Here is an 18,046-nt window from a genome sequence, read left to right on the forward strand (position 1 = left end):
GTTTATGTGACTGTCTTGCTTACTGAATTAGGATAAACATTTTCCATGTCAAGCAGATAAATCACCTGTTCAACATCACTCCTGCTAACACAATGTGCACTGGTATCCGGTACATCGGCCTCATCCTCCTGACCTGCTGCCTGCACAAGATAAACATGTGCATCCCCCAACATGAAACAGCCCTCATCTTTTTTTTAGGAGCAAGGTCTGGTAAGCCACTGGGCACTGACTAGCACATGTGCATTGAGGCCAACGAGAGCAGGGAAAAAATGACTACAGTTTGAAGTGGCCAAACACTTGTCTATGGCTGAAATTTTGAATCCTGGAATGCCTGGAACGCTTGGAGGTAAGATCTCCCAGAAATGCAGGAAAGGAAAACTGAGACAATACAGTCACTGACATTCAACATTCACAAGGGTGCAAAATGTGCACAGAGGTGTGCAAATGTTTGCCCAGGTATTTATCATTAATTAATGGATGTGTGAGTACATGTAAATAGGCCTACATGTACGTTACATACAAAGTTACATGATAGGCCTCGCCGTCAATTACTTCACTGCTAAATTTGACATTAGAGGACATTTCATTTGTCCCAGCCATGGCTAACATAATGCAGAGAAAAATTAGTGGAGTCCGAAGGAATTCTTCCCTTGTTGTATTGTTTTTTCTGATGACAACTGACAGGGGACGATACCAGAAAACAAGTGAACCAAACATGACAAATCTATGAGTATGACAAGTAATAAAGTATGACTCACCATTGACAAGCTATAGACTCAATCTGTAAAGGAAGTTTCTCCAAGATCGGTCTTTCTTCGTAAGCATCGTGCATCGTCGGTCCTCAAATCAATCCAAACACTCATTCCTCGGAATCCAAGAGGTCTGAATACCACCCGTTTCATACAAGCTTTACAAAGGCTCATACATTATCAGACAAATCAGAAATGTAATGCCTGCATGGTTAGCATTGAACATCAGATTTCGCCCCTCAATTTTTGCGACTACAAATTACAATTGTGCAAATGAAAAGTCTGGCACTCTGTCAACAAACAATTACAAATGCAACTTCTAAGGGCTTCTTGTTTGTCTAGCTTACAGTGCCAGACTAAAATCATGTGAATCGTTGTCAACATTGGGCCAACAGAGGGGGGTACTCGCTAATACTAGAGCCATTAGGTTCCAGTTTAGTGAATAAACTGCCATAGCCAACAGTGATAAATTACCCGAACTTCAAAAGGCAGGAAAAATACTCGCAAGTTTCTCAGGCGTTCGAGACGCACATTAAATTAAAGCTCAGGTTATTGCTTTTTCATTTTCTTTTCAAATTTCCATTCATTAACGGATGACGTTTGAAGATATTTATTTCCACGGAAGGTCACTCCTAAAATTCAATCGTGAAGCCCCTCGCCATTTTGAAAATACCGATACCTAAACTTCTCGAAAGGTAGACGGTTTTTCAGGCACCGATTTCTTCTCAAATCTCACTCAGATGCAAGCTGGTATTCCCTTTGTCTGCCTAATTTGTGTTTCTACAATTCTTAATGTTCTATGTCGTAGAAAATTTGAGTGCATACAAACTTTGATTTGGTCCGCGCAAGCAGTTTTTGGCCCATTTACTGCCCTGCATCCATAAGGATGCAGTCGGTAAGTAAAGTGCACAGTGATTAACCAGTTGAGGCCGGATGACGTGTAAACACACCGTAATTTCCTTATTTGTTCCACGGAGGGCGTGTACACTCGTTTAAGAATTGTTTCTTTTTTTTTTTTCATTTCCGCGGTTGACAAGTTAACCCGTCATACTTGGTTGGGTCAAAGCGCAATCCCCAAGGTTGAAGAATTGCTGGCAAAAAAAAAAAGGCCCCTGCAGTTTTTAGGGTAAGAAAATCTAACCTTAACTGGCTATTACCTGAACCTCAAAAATCAGGAAAAATACTCCCGAGTTCCTCAGGAGTTCGAAACGCACACTCAATTAAAGCTCATTATGATTTTTCATTTTATTTTCGAATGTCTTGTCTATAACAGATGACTTCTGACGAGGTTTCTTTTCACAGGCCACCCCTAAAAAGCAGTCGTGAAGCCCCTCGCTATTTTAAAAAATATATGCCTTGCATCGTCTACAGTTACTGCATTGAAAACTGAACCTATTTCAGGCACTGATTTCTTCAAACTCGCACTCAGACACAAGCTAGCATTCGTTTTGGTCGCATAAACCTGTCTTTTCAACAAATCTTGAAGTGCAGGGGGCCACAACATGCTCCATTTCGTACAGAATTTGAGTGTATGTAATTTGTATATACAAATTGTGATTTGGCTGGTGCAAGCAGTTTTCGGTATACTTACTTGCCCCGCACCCTTATGTGTATGTGAATATGAGCAAGCGCTCAAGTTAAGACATGTGCCATGAGTCGAGTGCGACGGCCCACCAAAGGTGGATCGATTTCGAAAAGGGGGCAGTTGTTAGACCATCAGGCATCAGCCATGAATAGCTCGATCCACTAAGCCCTACCCAAATATTGGACCTGCAAAAAGTGGGGAACCAGCCCCCCCTCCTCGAAACAGTGGGGGGACATCCCCCCCCCACTTCCGCCGCCAGTGCGATGGCCCCGCAGTAACATAGCGTCTCCTCGAAAGGTCGATGACAACTTCGCGCAACAAAACCAATAAACTGGTTTACTCATAAATTTGCGTTTATATTCTCTTTCACTCTAGGTATGAACCGGCCTTTATTAGGCTGACCCATTTCAGCAATATTTGCGTCCGGTTGTAACAACCTATCCATTGAAGACGTTGTCTTTGTCACAAAATATCGGGAAAATTAATTTCACTGTCTGGTCAGATGATGGTATAGATGTGGTCGAGAACGATTTAACAGATAACAGAATCAATTTTTAAAATGTCAATATTCTCATGCAGAAATTAGAGTGTCATCTCATTACTTATTTCACTTGTTTTAACTTTCAAAAGAGTTTATGCAAATGGACAATTTTTAAAGTTTCTTTTACCTAGTTAATGCATGTCTGTACTGTTAAAATGAGGCTCTATTGCGGCATTTTATTCCAAGTTAATATACGTGTAATATTCCTGAATAGAATCTTAAAAATATACATGAATCTGAGGACATGATATTATGACGAGTGTGCGATGGAGATTTAAAAATTCGGTTGAAAAATACATGTATAAATTGAAAGACATCATAATGCTTTCCCTTTGTCATATATAATTGTAATTACACATTCTTATTCGCAATTATTGAACTATGTAAAACTCCACTTCACATTAAAAGAGATTTCACAATTACCTTTGCTGAGCCAAAATAAATTCGAAGGATCAAATCTCAATTAAACATCGTTTATAGAGACGAGCCCAGCGATGTTTCATTGGGCATTTCCTTTGGTCGCCCTTCAGTATAACAGAGCGCCTGCTTTGATAGTCACCGCAGTCACAAGATTCGTCTAAGAATTCAAACTGCTGCGTACACCGTGTCGCCAACTTTGATGGATCCAAAGACTTCACAGACAAGGTTTGACCCCAACACCGGAGCGACACCTAGAGGCTTGCTATCCGGGTTAGACTTGTCTAACATGCGATACCTATGGAAAACGGAGCAAACAGACATTAAAAAAAACAAAAAATACATTCATAAATTTTAACATTAGCACACTTTAATGTATCAATTCGACTGAAGGTCTGCGTTTTACAGCTTCGTTCAGAATATTGTGAGCTGTGCCTACATAGATACTTTTTTCTTCATTTTATTTTTTTGGAAAGTCGTTCAACAGAAACAGAGGAGGAAGAGAAACTGCCCATCTTTCAGTTGCTAGAAAGTACTGTACAATTTTTCTCCATCCCACAAATGTGCACCAATGGCTTGCCCTGCTAAAGCTCGACCAAGAAACACAGAGGTAAACAAATTTCATTTACACCGGCACTAACTTTTTGAGAGTTGCCAACGGTTCACCATCACTCCTAAACGCACCCGTCTCTGGATCGACTGTCGTCAATCTGCATCTATTGTCCAATGCAAGAGAGATCTTACTTTAAAAAAGATAAAATTGATGCCCGAGAATGCCACAACAACACTTGATCAAATATTTGGGGTTTAGTGGTAAATAAACTTTGTTGACGCGTAAACAAACTTCTAATCACAAGTATACATGTATCGGCCTTGAGCGGTTGAAAGAAACCATACTGGTTGGGAGTGTTCGTTTTGCTATAGTAGCGTGGCGACCGCATTTCGTAGTCGTTTGTGAACCAGCGAAGCACAGTTCCGACCAAAGGAGCCGCTGTTGGTAGGAATATTGCGTCCTCTATTGGTCTAGCTCAGGGCTGATAGTCACATTTTATCTGTCACTTATAACACACATTCACAGTTTTATACAAATCTTCCACGCCGTATGTGGCGTCCCCCTCTCTCTCGCACTGGAGTACGCACAAATGTTTTTCTAAAATCACAAAAACTCTCATCATTTCACAGGGCCTGAAGCGACTGTTGGTAGAACTATTCCGGACAAAAACCAAGCGAGAGGAGTCTGGTGCAATTGAGATCATGGAACAAATGCTAAAAGGAGCTTTGTTTAAAAAATGACTTATCTTGATATCACAGCTTTTTAGGGTCCCACCAATATTCTTTCAACTTTTAGTTACGTATGAGGGATAATCCCTCTATAGTTTTGAAAGACTGACTGATGGTCACGCTCGTTCACTATTCCAAACGCGTCTGCACGTGTCAAGTTTGGCCGTAAATACGATCGGCTGATTTCAACTTCCCGCGGTAGTCTGCGCGTCTATGAGAACAAGAGTAAGCGAACCTACTGAATGCATTTTCGTTGGCAATAAAAAAAAAGGTAACAAATACCGGTGGCAAAGAAAGTTACAGCAAAGAGACCACTTTAAAACATAGTGCTGGTATTAGTTGACGTTTAGTAATTACTGCCAAACAAGCACCGCCGAGGCTTTCGTCGCATCATTAATACTCTCCTAAGTGAATTGTCTACCTTGAAATTACATTATTACATTGTCAAATAATGAGGCGCCAGGGGGGGGGGGGTGAACCATAAAATTGAGTGCTCATGTACCAAGCTGTTAATGTCAGGAACCGGCTTCATTAAATGGGACTGGGTAGGTACCTGTTAAAATTTTGTTTATGTTAATAGACCTTATGCGCATGACGTCACGTTAGAGGGCATTTCTTTCTTCCTCTGCGATACGCTCGAATAAATGTTTTGTGAATCACTGTAACGATATTAAAATAACAAAGAATAGCCTCCAAGACACCAGCAACACATAACCTGTATTGTCGTTATTAAGTTTATGCGAGTCGAATGTTAGAAATTCCTATACGATTACTTAAATCATTTGGCTAAATGAATGTTTCATCCAGGTAATCTTTAAAGAAAGTTCCCTGTCTACGGTTTTTCACCTCACCTTCCACACGCATGCGTCCTTCGCATGGTTACAGTGTCGCCAATCCTGACGTATTTCCACAAATCCTGTATTTGAAACAAAGCAGGACATATACAGGACTTACATTGTCCGTTGTCATTAGCCCTAGCCTAACACTGGTTTTGGGACGAAAGGGGGCGGGTATCGTTTATAACGATCCACATGTTATTCATCCGTACAAGAATGTTCAGCCACCCCCAAAGAAAGGTACCAGGGCCGCTTTTTAAGTGTTAACGCTTCTCCAAATCATTTTTTAAAAATGGCAACATCTTCCAGGTGGCCAAAAGGAGGATTGTTTTCAAATTTGGCGGCTAATTCGAAATGGCTGTTAATGTTTGTGTGGTGCTGAGCGCTGTGTTTATTGGTCAAACATCCCTATTCTGGATTGGAGTTTGTGAAGAAAGATAAATAACATAGTGCAAAAAATCTCGTTCTTTTAATTTTTAAATTTTTGTCTCTTTTTTTGGGGGGGGGGCATGACACGATAGCCCCTCCCCCCATCGCAGCAAGGGGTGTGGGGCTGGCGTGGTGCCGTTCATAACAAACGACTCAATCAATCTGTAACTCAAACTGGGAGTCCAGGACAGTGGCAAAATGCTTCAATTTGAGAAGAATGGGAGCCATTTCGTGATGAAAAGTGTAGACGAAGGAATGGGAACGCATGATCTCTTTCCAACCAATGCAGAAAGTATACCTCGTCAAAGGCACTGGCCCCCGACACTACCAGGTTTGGCCGGGCATTTCTTGCGGAAATGGGCTGTTCCAGGTGGGAATTCAGGTCGTCCAAAGAAGCTTGAGTCAGCAAAAGTATCGGAGCCAGGTCTTGGTAACCCGTCTGTACGTAAAAAGTATGCACACAGCTCTTATATAGTGGATTTTATACTGAAAAAGAAACACTTAAAGGATAAACAAGGTTCATGAAGGATCATAATACACTTAAAAACAGGACAAAGTATAATGTGGAGTAATCCATCAAGAGTTCAAAGAGTGCATTTTTTTCTTAATTTAGACAAACCTTAAAGTGATACCCTGTTGTTAAGTTATAAATGTTATAAACTACATAAAGATAACTCTGCTGATAAGTTATAAATATATCGTGATGCAAATATTGGACCAAATCAACTAGAAGCGCAACGAGATTTAGAGGGTATCAGCCAAACTGACGAATATAAAAATTCGGTAATCTAAAGCCACTCCAATCATCAAAACTACCCGAAGATCCAATACAGACTTTGCGTGGTAGCCATTTTGCGGGGCAGTCGTTTTGTACCACAGGGAGCATACCCAGTGGAACAAAAGAACCGGCCTGCAAGATTGCAGCCACGCAAAACCCTCCAGAAAGACAGTTTTTCGGCGAGTTAACAAAAACACAATTATATGCAGAATCTTTTAATATCCTATAGCGAATTATAACTGTTGATAATATTCGATTTGTGTGGTTCGTTCACCAGGCACGTAAGTCTGCACCTTACCACTTCCACCTAGAACGCACACTGTCAACAGTGAGCTTGGGCCGTTTTCCAATACTCAACTTCGTCTCCATCGCAGGCTGCGTGTAGTAAACCAATCCCCGATTGTGGGCCTGAAGCGTTTAACTGAAATTGAATTACTGTAATATTTGGCTCTTTTGCATCTTACTTGATGTTCTGTGGAACTGTCAGACTTACTATTTCTCATACAACCTCAAAGTCAGAAAGTAAAAAAACACAGTTGAAGCCTGGGACGGAGCCCAAGTCGAGTATTGGAAAACGGCCCTAAATATAGTGATGTAATTGACCTTTTACCAAGAGCGCATACGTTTCCTTTTTTGTTCTCAATAATGGTCTCTGCTCATGTCAGTAGCGATGGCAAATCAATATTTTGAGTGATTGGGAGAGCAAAAGTTTTTTTCTGGTTTAAAAAACAATACCATGACTATCCAATTTTCATTCTTAAAAGAATTTACATGGTAGTACCGTTTCTACACACCCCTGCCCTCCGCTATACGCCACTGGTCCGTCAAGCCTAAATCAGCTCCATTGACTGTTAATTCCCTTACCAGCTTGTCCTTAGAGGTGAATTTATCACCCCACTTGGAATCCATATTCTGTCGCCTGGGTTTATTGTGGCCCTCCTTGAAGTAGACTAGCTTGTGGTCAGGCTTTTTGAGGTAGGTGCTCAGCCAGGTTCCAGCGTCTTCGCCACAATCCATACCTTCCCCGTCTAGTCTCCAGATTCTGGCGGTGACATTCATCAGAATAGCATCATCGCGAACGAGGTGTTGTTTCCAAATTGATATTTGCAGGATAATTATATAGCAACTGATAAAATGCTCTCCGAATGAAATTGTTTCATTCAGTGACTTTAACTATAAAGGTGAGATTAGGGCTTTCAAAGCATACATATTGATAAATCCTATTGATTTGCATCTGCGTGTCATGCCAGGAGGAAGGAATTCCCCACATAGTATGGTAATCCCACACAATTATGCCGAGGTATTTTTCCCGTCATAGTTTCACTTCAAATTGGACACTTAAGTTTTCAGCCATGAGTTGGGGTTCGACAAACACCAAGTGGGGGAATTACGGTTACATGTTCCTCAGCAAGTGAGTGATTTGGCTAATCGCCCCGCCCCAACTGTGCGGGATAGCCGCATCAGGCGTTTGCACAGCAAGCTACAGATGCAGAATTCCCATGTCCCAAAGAAAGTATTTTACATGTACAGTGCACGCAAAAATATACCGCAAGCACATGTATACTGCATGCACTTCTACATAAAATTTCAACTGGCGATATTTATAGCATACATGTTTTTTTTTAAACACTCTTTTTTCACTTTTTTTGGAGATCCCGAGATATGTCCTAGTAAACACAAGCAATTAAAATTGGCTTTGCAATTTTTTGCAGTCTAATGAATAGAACTAGTTGAAACACAGGTAACAACTTCACGTGTGTTTCATGTTTGCAATTTTATTTCAAAGGAGATATTGTTACTGACAGCGCTATATACATGTATGGACTGAAACAGGCTGGGGATTACGGTTCCTTTTTTCCTGGAAAGTGGCATAAAAGCAACATTTTCCCCGTTTCGTTCTGTCGAGTAACCTGTCAGCTGTATGCCATCATGAAACTTGGAAGAATGGAACCACCGTGCGACATGTGCCCCTGATACCGTACCCGTTTAAGAGAGCATTTTTCCTCGTGTTCTTACCCAAATGTTCTGACAGGGTTTACAGACTCCGCAATGTCCGACAAGCGAACGCTAAGCGGGTCCATCCCGGGCGCCTCGAGAATGAGACAGTCTCCGTCTTCCGAGATTCGTGGCTCAAGCAGAGCCAACGTGGGCTCCTGTCGCAAAGTCACCATCCTATTTGCTTCACTCAGTACGACGAAGACCCTGGACATCAGAATACGAGAGAAGCTTGTATTTGACAATCGAGGTCCTTTCAACTATAGGCCTATTATATTCATGCATTTCGGGCATTGAGTCTTTTTCCCACCGCAACTCATTTCATTTATCGGTGCCAGGTTCCTCTCAGGTTTAAACGTTCTCATTGTACTTCAAAACAGCTTCACATATCAATTCTTGACAGGTTATGCTTTGGAACATAATCCCCATAACATCACCAGACCCTATACATGTACAGGCATATCTAGCAAGAAATGAGACCGAGGGTACCCCCCCCCCATGTCCAATCGCTATAAACACTCTAGACGAAAGATTATATAGTGCCGCGTAGCGGCTCAAGATGGGTAATTCGGCCATAAAGGTGTTATCACCATGGGCGACATTCGAGTGTGAACGTTAATGAGTGTGCGTGCCCGTCGCGGCGCCTGCACCTGCGCATTAATATCCATTGCGCAGGCGTAGTCCAACCAGAATGGCGCCTATGTGATAACCACGGACGTGTATAATAAAATCTGGACTCGCAATGCCCTTAATCAGCTTATAGAGTCATTGAATCCACTCGCAGCCATTTTACCGAGCCGAATACAAAGCTTTCCTGGTAATGCCCGCCTTTGTTCTTCCTGACGTCAATAGTAGGGAGCCAACCCACGCCTTTGTATTCGGCTCGGTAAAATGGCCGCTGGTTGGCTTCTTTTTCATACAAAGGCGTTGCAAGTCCAGGTTTTTTTTATATACGTCCGTGGTGATAACAACGTTTTACGCGTATTTATGGTGAGGTTCCCCATCTTTGCTCTAGACTAGGTAAGGCTTGCGGTCGCACCTTGTACAAGAAAATATCTTGAACGGGAGATATTTTCTTGTACATGGTGCAACCGCAAGCCTAACCTAATTTATAGTACTTTCACCATGCATAGCTTCAAGTCTTATCTAGACTACATTGTTACTAAACACACCCCCCCCCATGTCTGAAAAGAATTCCTCAGATGCCAGTGAGACAATGACCAACACAAAGCAGGGGGCTTGTCTCCATCTCATATCTTGCTTCATATATATATATATACAAGTCTTCACCACGTTCATATAATGCGACTGCTATTATAAAGCATCCACAATGAAAGCGGCGACTGATCCGCTTACGGGGTCTATATCCTATATGTGCATCGTTTGAAAACGGTCTCCCAATGTTCTGGTTCGTCTTCGCTGTCACAACAGCCCAAGTACAGGACACTGGAGAACGAGCAAACCCGTTGGCCAAAGGTCATCTAGCTATAATATACATGTATAATATAACAGCAACAGTTGCCACATACTAGTTTATTATAAATGTCTGTTCTCTTTTTCTTAGCGGTGCATATTGCAGCAAAATACTTTTAACTGTTGGAATTTTGTTAACTTTTAGAAAGTTTTTGGTGGTTGAGATTAACAAAAGTCCCGGCCGAAGTTAAGAGTATTGTGTACCAACATGATTCCAACTGCAGTAATGTCATATTCCTCGCATTTTATTTTTATCAATTGTCTGATCATGATGCCGTAATCAAACATTACATGTAAGCACTTATTGCGTGTTAGGTTCCACTGTATTGTTTCGTTCAAACTTTTGCTTCTTGTCCAAAAGAGAATGTGTAGTACTATGGTACCATATAACCAGCAAGAAATGAGACAGAGGGGTACACAATCTAGAATATTGTCACCTAACACATCCCGCTGAGTATTCCTGACATTCCAGTGAAACAATGACCAACACAAAGCGTGGGGGGAAGGTTCTCTCCGTCCCATATCATGATTCATATGTCAACTAGGGGTGAGTCCCCAAAACAAAAATACATCTTAAGAATGATATGCAAACTATCATGTATTGGTACATAGTCCAGCGTGATATAGTAGGCTATACGAGGCGGGATCGGTGGCATCAGAGCTATTTATGAAGAGGGTTGTCACATTGGTGTCTCAATAGTTGGCACCAACATGACCAAAAAGGATGGGTTATTCATCAGTGCACATGGAAGTCGGCTGCATGCCGTACTAGTACTACACACATAACGAACAGCCATTTCTGTTCCTATGTGCGAAGGTGGCGATACGTTCTCTGTATAGGCCCAAAGCTAATTTCACAATGGCGCCGATGGGACATACATGTATTATACCTGTCGTACAGACCATTGCCGCGAAGCCCCGCCGGCGTGCACTCTGCACTCGACACCTGATGACCTCGGCACGACTTGATTGGGTGGATCCAAATCTCACTCAGTTGGCCTACCGGTTTGAACACCGGTTTGGAGGTCCTTCTGTACCACCAGACTGCGCTGCTGACGATGCCAGCCGTGGCAGCAAGGCCCACCGCACCAGCAATCACCAGTCTTTGCTGTGTTGTCACACCAAGGGTTTCTGGCAGAAGAAAGGGCATGTTTGCAGCCTCGCCACTTCCAGGTTCCGTCGCAGCCAAAGAGACCCAGGGGCAAGACCTAGATAGCTATGGCCGGAGATGGAACACCATTGTTGATGTTACATAATCGCTACTCTCTCGGAACAAATCGAAAGGCTGCATTTGACATACTCAGCATAATCAGTGGGATGGGTTGAATAGTCAGGCCGAACTGTGGACAGGGTAGTTTGCCCTCATTAAAGATAATCTGTAGTGATATGTGCTTAAGACCAAAGTCAGTTAGAGTATTGTATGCATGTTGTCGATGCAGAATGTCAAATAAATAAACGTCATGACAAACAAAGTATCCCAATAAAGCATCGAAATTACATGTGAACTGAAAAAAAAAAATCTGGGTATGGATCAACTCAAGTTGTGAGATTGGTATTACCTCGGAGGAAAATACGTAATAATAGGTCCGCCACAGCAAACTGCTCAGACGTGATTCACGTGTATAAAGGATTTTTCAGTCACGTGATTCTTGACTGTCAAGTTACAAAGATGTGCGCGGAAACGCGCGCGCATTCTAAAGGCACCTTTCCATAATGTACTTTTTCGTTGCGTACACCATGCGTTCATGCGTTTCACCTTCACGGACACAAAAATCGATCCTGTTAACATAACACACATGTGCGTTGCGTTCGACCGTCAAAATCGCCCCGGGAGCGATTTTGACGGCTAGGCCCTACGTAACGCTTGGCGCACGTGCTGACGCACATATGATGGAAAGGCGCCTTACGTCTCTCAACATTCTGGCTTAGGCCTACACGAAATTGCCAATAGAAATACACAGATTCGAAAATGCAGGCGCCTCGGTGGACACGGTACGTTTCCTGGAATGCCTTTGCCCGTCATGTTACCTCACGTGGAAACCTCCATATTCTGGTCAAGTTTGGTCTCCACGTCACACACGACAAAGGGTGGGGGCATGGATTTTTTGCCACAGTGGGAGTATGATTTCTGAAAGCTCAGCACGACCTCTATCCCATGCAGGTAAAATCTTGACGCCGGCTAGTGCAGGCTACGGGTGCACATAAAGTCGGTGACTTGAAAAGTGTGAGGGGGTGTGACTCCCCCCCGGTGATAAAGTTGGAGGAGAGGTGTCCCAAATATCCCGGGATCTCTGCCCGTGGGCGCAGGGTTACTCCCCCTTCGAGGCCTATAGCTGCGGCGGTAGACGGAAAGGGAGGACACGTAGAACGACGTGCGTCCAATATGCATATTATGCTCAGAAAGTGCACAGTACGTATTTTATGCGTCCTGAGCAAATGACGCACGTCATCCTACGTGTTCCCCTTTTCCGTCTACCAGCTGCGGTCCCCAACTCATAAATTAGAATGGTGAAGTCCGCCTATAAAAATAAGTGTTTTAGCTGTAACTGAACCCCTTCGGATGAGCGCCCCTAAGTGCCTCCTTGGAAAATAATATCCCACACACGACGATTGTAGCCATAGAAAACGAAAACTCACCGGAAAAGAGCATCACACCGAGAAAACAGGGTGGTAGGAAGACTAGTTATGGCAGCAAGCCCGTGGACTGTTCAAACATTAAACATCACAGCCCAAGTAATAGCCGCCTGTGGACTCTGACCGATGGTTCGTGCTGAGACCTTGCCAGCTAAAAATGGCCAGGTCATCCAGCGTCACCCTGCATGCGCCTAAGTTATACGTTATCAGCTTTTCCACTTGTACGACACCAGTCGTGCGTCGTTTGAACAATGTGTCCTTGCAATGCTCTATGGATGAACCATGGAAGAATGAAACACAATGCAAGAGAGGGTTTTTGTGGCCAAACCGACCCCGAACACTATACTTAGGCCAGCGTTGTCATATTGGATAACGAATATATACCATGAAATTGGGAAATTTCAGAGAACAGGAAAATAATTAAACTCTTACGTTCTACAGTACACAAACAAACTAGGCCTCATGAAAAAAAAAATTTTGTGTACAAAATTATAGTTCTCTCTCTCCCTACAAAACTTCTTAACTTGGTCTCCAGGCACCACACTATTTCCATCGATTTTTTTTGCATTAATGAATAGTGTTTGAGTCGCCTAAACCATGGAGGAAGGAGGAAACCATGTACATGTTTACCACGATGCCTGAACTCTAGCACCGCCGACAGAAGTCCGGCGAAAAAAACGTAGAGTTTTCTGGGGGTTTCATCTATGGAACGCCAAAGAGGCAAAAACTTGTCAACATGATTCGTTCTAAATGTTCAAAACTTTCAGGCTTCATTCGGCGTACAGTAAAATCCAGGAATGCAGATGTATTACTTTGCAGACCTGCTCTGGAATATGGATCACCAGTTTGGCTACCCCAACAGAAAAATCTCATCCACAATATTAAGACAATACAACGGCGCTTCACGAAATCTTGCCTCCCCTTCAATACTGCCATCTCCCTTTCTTATGAACAACGCTTATCTAAACTTAACCTTTCCCCTCTCTACAACCGTCTCCTATACTTAAGTGTCTCGTTTGTCATCAATTGCCTCTACAAACATATAGATATCCCGTCACACTTTCTCCCACAACCCAACACAACTTCACAAGGAAGAGGGACTCACTGCTCTTCAAACATCAATGCTGCCGTACTAACTGTGTGAAATTCTCTCTTTTTACACTCTTCCCAAGATTCTTCAATTCACTTCCAAGTAACCTCCGAAATCTGTGTTTGGAACCCTCTCCGAAAGACTTCTGAAATTCTTTACGTGATCACCTTTTTCACCAAGACCCTATCTCCCTTGCCAGTTAGACAGCCCGTTGCCATTATCATGCCGCTGAATGTTGCCTAGGTTAACAGTGTATTTATTATATAAGGTATACAAATTATTATTATTATTTTTATTATTAGTATTATTTTTAAGGGGTTTATTTTTTTTAAACATATATCCCATTTTTCCCCAAGAGACTTGAGCTATTTATCTATTTATTTATGTTATTTAAGTTATAAGTATGTTATTTATGTAAAGCCTTATATTTTTTAGATTGTATCAATCTATATCTTTAATTGTTCTCATTGTTTTCTGTTTAACCAGTTGGAGAGCCCCTCGACAGAAACCATGTTTCTTTTGGGTAATCCAGCGGGAGCTGGTTAAATACTGTTCACTTGTCCTTTGTATGTCTTGTGTATCCTTCTCTGTAATTTTTGTAAACTGTATGTTATTATATTTCTGTGAAATGTTTGTCCCGAAAAATAAAATAAATAAAATGAAATGATGAAGCTACATCGATGCCAACGTTACGTAACCTCTTCCAGCACCAAATAACACGTGTTCCCTGTAACCATAGCCCACCAGCACACAAGGCCACCCGTGTTCAGTATCCGTAAGTCTGGTCCCGAGCCAATTGAGTTGTCAGATGGGTATTCATTATGGAACGCCAAAGAGGCAAAAACTTGGAGGCAACACATCGATCTTTCTTCAACATCGATCGATCGTTCTTCTACATCGATCGATCGATCTCTTTTGATCGATGAAGAAAGAACCATAACGAAAGAGCGATGAAGAAGGACCGATGAAGAAAGACCGATGGAGAGAGACCGTTGAAGCTTCATCGATGCTAACGTTATGTAACCTCTTCAAGAACCAAATAACACGTGTTCCCTGAAACCACAGCCTACCAGCACTCAAGGCCACCTGTGTTCAGTACCCGTAAGTCTGGTCCCGAGCCAATTGAGTTGTTAGATGGGTGTTTATATCTAGTTTCCTTGTCATGAAACCACTGAGAATATTTACTATTTTCCCCAGTTCATTATGGGTCGCTCCCTAGCCACTGTGGGCAAACATATTTACTCCAGGTGGATACGAATTTTATTTTCCACACTGATAACAGCCTGGCGAAACCAGTGGAACTATTCTGTCATTCATTGACCTACTTATCTAGCGATACACTTCCATAGCACTGACGAACACACTGTTCCCTTCTGAATTTAAAATATCTTGATCTAATTTGTCTACTTGTTTCAATACGACCCTTCCCTATGTTCATTTACCTGAGACCCCAAGCTAACACCGATGACGTCGAAAATAACAAATAAAATAAGCACATTGTTATGCGTAAACAAAGAGAGCGTTTAATCTCGGCCGTCTCATTGATCCTAAAAGACAATCAAGCAGTTCATTTGAACACTTTCTTGATGAAAGATGTGCACATTCTTTGTTTTTCGCTCCTGTTACCGAAGCAGATTTAGCACTGATTTTTTCCAAACCTACCTTATTAGTTTGAATGATGAAACCCAGAGCATGTAATCATGCCAATCTACTTCCATTCTTTAAAGGTCTGGTATCAAGCTCTAGCACATCTGTCTTTACCTGTTGTCTATCCTGCCAGTGTATACTGTGTTCATGTCTCATGTCTCCTGTCTTATGTTTCTTGTCCAGTCTGAACCATTGTTCGTGTAAATAGGGAAAGCCAGAGGCATATGCTTCTTTTTTCCCTACATGTTGGTAATAATGTAGACTCTGTACAATAATATTATCAAACTTAATACACCAGTTCCCATTATTTGTTTAACAAATTTCACCATGCATGTATGATTTTGAGGTATTTGGGATTCGTAAAAACTCTATAATTATAGTTTCTTTCCTTTGGCACTGAGCTTCATGTGGGTTGACTTTTGAGTCGCATTCTTACAGAATAGTTCCGCTGGAATGCTATTAGTGTGGAAAATAAAATTTGAGTCATAAGGAGTAAGAATAGGTGCCCACAGTGGCTAGGGAGCGACCCATAATGAACTAGCATCCCATCCAGGGGAAAATAAAAAATATTCATAGTGGTTTCATGACAGGGAAACTAGATATAAGCACCCATCTGACAACTCAATTGGCTCGGGACCAGACTTACGGGTACTGAACACGGGTGGCCTTGTGTGCTGGTGGGCTATGGTTACATGGAACACGTGATATTTGGTGCTGGAAGAGGTTACATAACGTTGGCATCGATGTAGCTTCATCGCTCTTTCTTCATCGATCTTTTTTCATCGCTCTTTCTTCATCGATCCAAAGAGTTTGATCGATCGATGTAGGGAACGATTAATCGATGTAGAAGACCGATCGATTGATGCAGAAGAACGATCAATCGATGTAGGGGAATGATCGATCGATGTAGGGGAACGATCGATCGATGTAGGGGAACGATCGATCGATGTAGGGGAACGATCGATCGATGTAGAAGAACGATCAATTGATGCAGAAGAACGATCGATCGATGTAGGGGAACGATCGATCGATGTAGGGGAACGATCGATCGATGTTGAAGAACAATCGATGTGTTGCCTCCAAGTTTTTGCCTCTTTGGCGTTCCATAGTTATCAGTGTGGAAAATAAAATTCGTATCCACCTGGAGTAAATATGTTTGCCCACAGTGGCTAGGGAGCGACCCATAATGAACTGGCATTCCATCCAGGGGAAAATAGAATTCTTAGTGGTTTTATGACAAGGAAACTAGATATAAACATGCTTCTGACAATTCAATTGGCTCAGGGACCAGACTTACGGGTACTGAACACGGGTGGCCTTGTGTGCTGGTGGGCTATGTTTACTGGGAACACGTGTTATTTGGTTCTTGAAGAGGTTACATAACGTTAGCATCGATGAAGCTTCAACGGTCTCTCTCCATCGGTCTTTCTTCATCGGTCCTTCTTCATCGCTCTTTCTTCATCGGTCTTTCGTCATCGGTCTTTCTTCATCGGTCTTTCTTCATCGGTCTTTCGTCATCGGTCTTTCGTCATCGGTCTTTCGTCATCGGTCTTTCTTCATCGGTCTTTCGTCATCGGTCTTTCGTCATCGGTCTTTCTTCATCGGTCTTTCTTCATCGATCTTAAGAGATCGATCGATCGATGTAGGGGAACGATCGATCGATGTTGAAGAACGATCGATCGATGTTGAAGAACGATCGATGTGTTGCCTCCAAGTTTTTGCCTCTTTGGCGTTCCATTGCCGTGGAGCACCGTTATGCGAACGGTGGCCCAGCCGCCCTGTATAGGCCCTCATGCGTGCGTGGCGGCCGGTCAACACAGCGGTTCGTGCACGGTAGCGTAGCATGTGGCACAGGCTCTACACAGGTAGGTATATGGACTGCCTTTCGTGATTTTCTCCATGGTTGTCATAAGTTCATGGTTAGCACTGATTCCTTTTTGACAAAGAAATAGCATGTAACATTCTTGGAGACCGATTTTTTCCTCATGGACGATTTCAATTTACAAAGGTGTATTCAAACACAAATTTATGGTTTTGAGAGATATTGGCAAAATGTTTGCCAACTGTTCAGCTAGACAAGTACATGATATTATATTTGTGAACTTCAGACTTCACGATAAATTTTGATGCCCTCCACCTTAGCCTGACATGCTTTTTTATGCTTCCAAATGTGAACAATTATGGGTATGGTAATAACGCTGAGAGCAATAAGCTTTTAATTTTTTTGCGGGGGAGACCTCATAAATTTACCTGTTAAAGTTAAGACATGGCTGAGTGGCAGTTTCACTGCCCTCCAAATTTCCCAATTTGTCTCACCGTTTGTTTGTTATTGTGATTGACCGAGACAGTAGTTAATTTAAAATGTTTTCCCCCTAATTCCTCACTACAACATATTTGTAAATTTTGTTAAACTTATTTACTGGCTTAAAAACTTGATGCATGTGCATCAGCAAGTATACTACAAGTCATGCATGTAGGCCCTTGTAACCAGTGTTACATCATGCACTGAAAATTTTGAAAATTGCTAAATATTCTGCTCCAACATTAACTTCGTTTTTCTTTAAGTGTGGCGGATGTTAATGACTTAAGTA

At 42.2% G+C, this 18,046-nt stretch overlaps 1 protein-coding gene across 1 annotated transcript; it reads right to left on the reverse strand.

Moving 5' to 3' along the window:
* Window positions 1-2,792: 2,792 nt before the first annotated feature.
* On the reverse strand, window positions 2,793-12,834 carry LOC110979664 (mitochondrial amidoxime-reducing component 1-like). Its single transcript, XM_022235674.2, has 8 exons — window positions 12,722-12,834; window positions 10,975-11,300; window positions 8,633-8,818; window positions 7,481-7,658; window positions 6,137-6,277; window positions 5,425-5,489; window positions 3,934-4,008; window positions 2,793-3,590 (listed from the first exon to the last, which is right to left on the reverse strand). The coding sequence occupies exons 2-8, from the start codon at window positions 11,232-11,234 to the stop codon at window positions 3,461-3,463; spliced, it is 1,035 nt and encodes a 344-aa protein (XP_022091366.2). The 5' UTR covers window positions 11,235-11,300; window positions 12,722-12,834; the 3' UTR covers window positions 2,793-3,460.
* Between the last annotated feature and the right edge of the window lie 5,212 nt (window positions 12,835-18,046).

The sequence above is a fragment of the Acanthaster planci genome, unplaced genomic scaffold, assembly GCF_054643075.1.
Source record: "Acanthaster planci isolate LZ-2023a unplaced genomic scaffold, COTS_SCS Contig210, whole genome shotgun sequence".
In the NCBI taxonomy this organism is placed as follows: domain Eukaryota; kingdom Metazoa; phylum Echinodermata; class Asteroidea; order Valvatida; family Acanthasteridae; genus Acanthaster; species Acanthaster planci.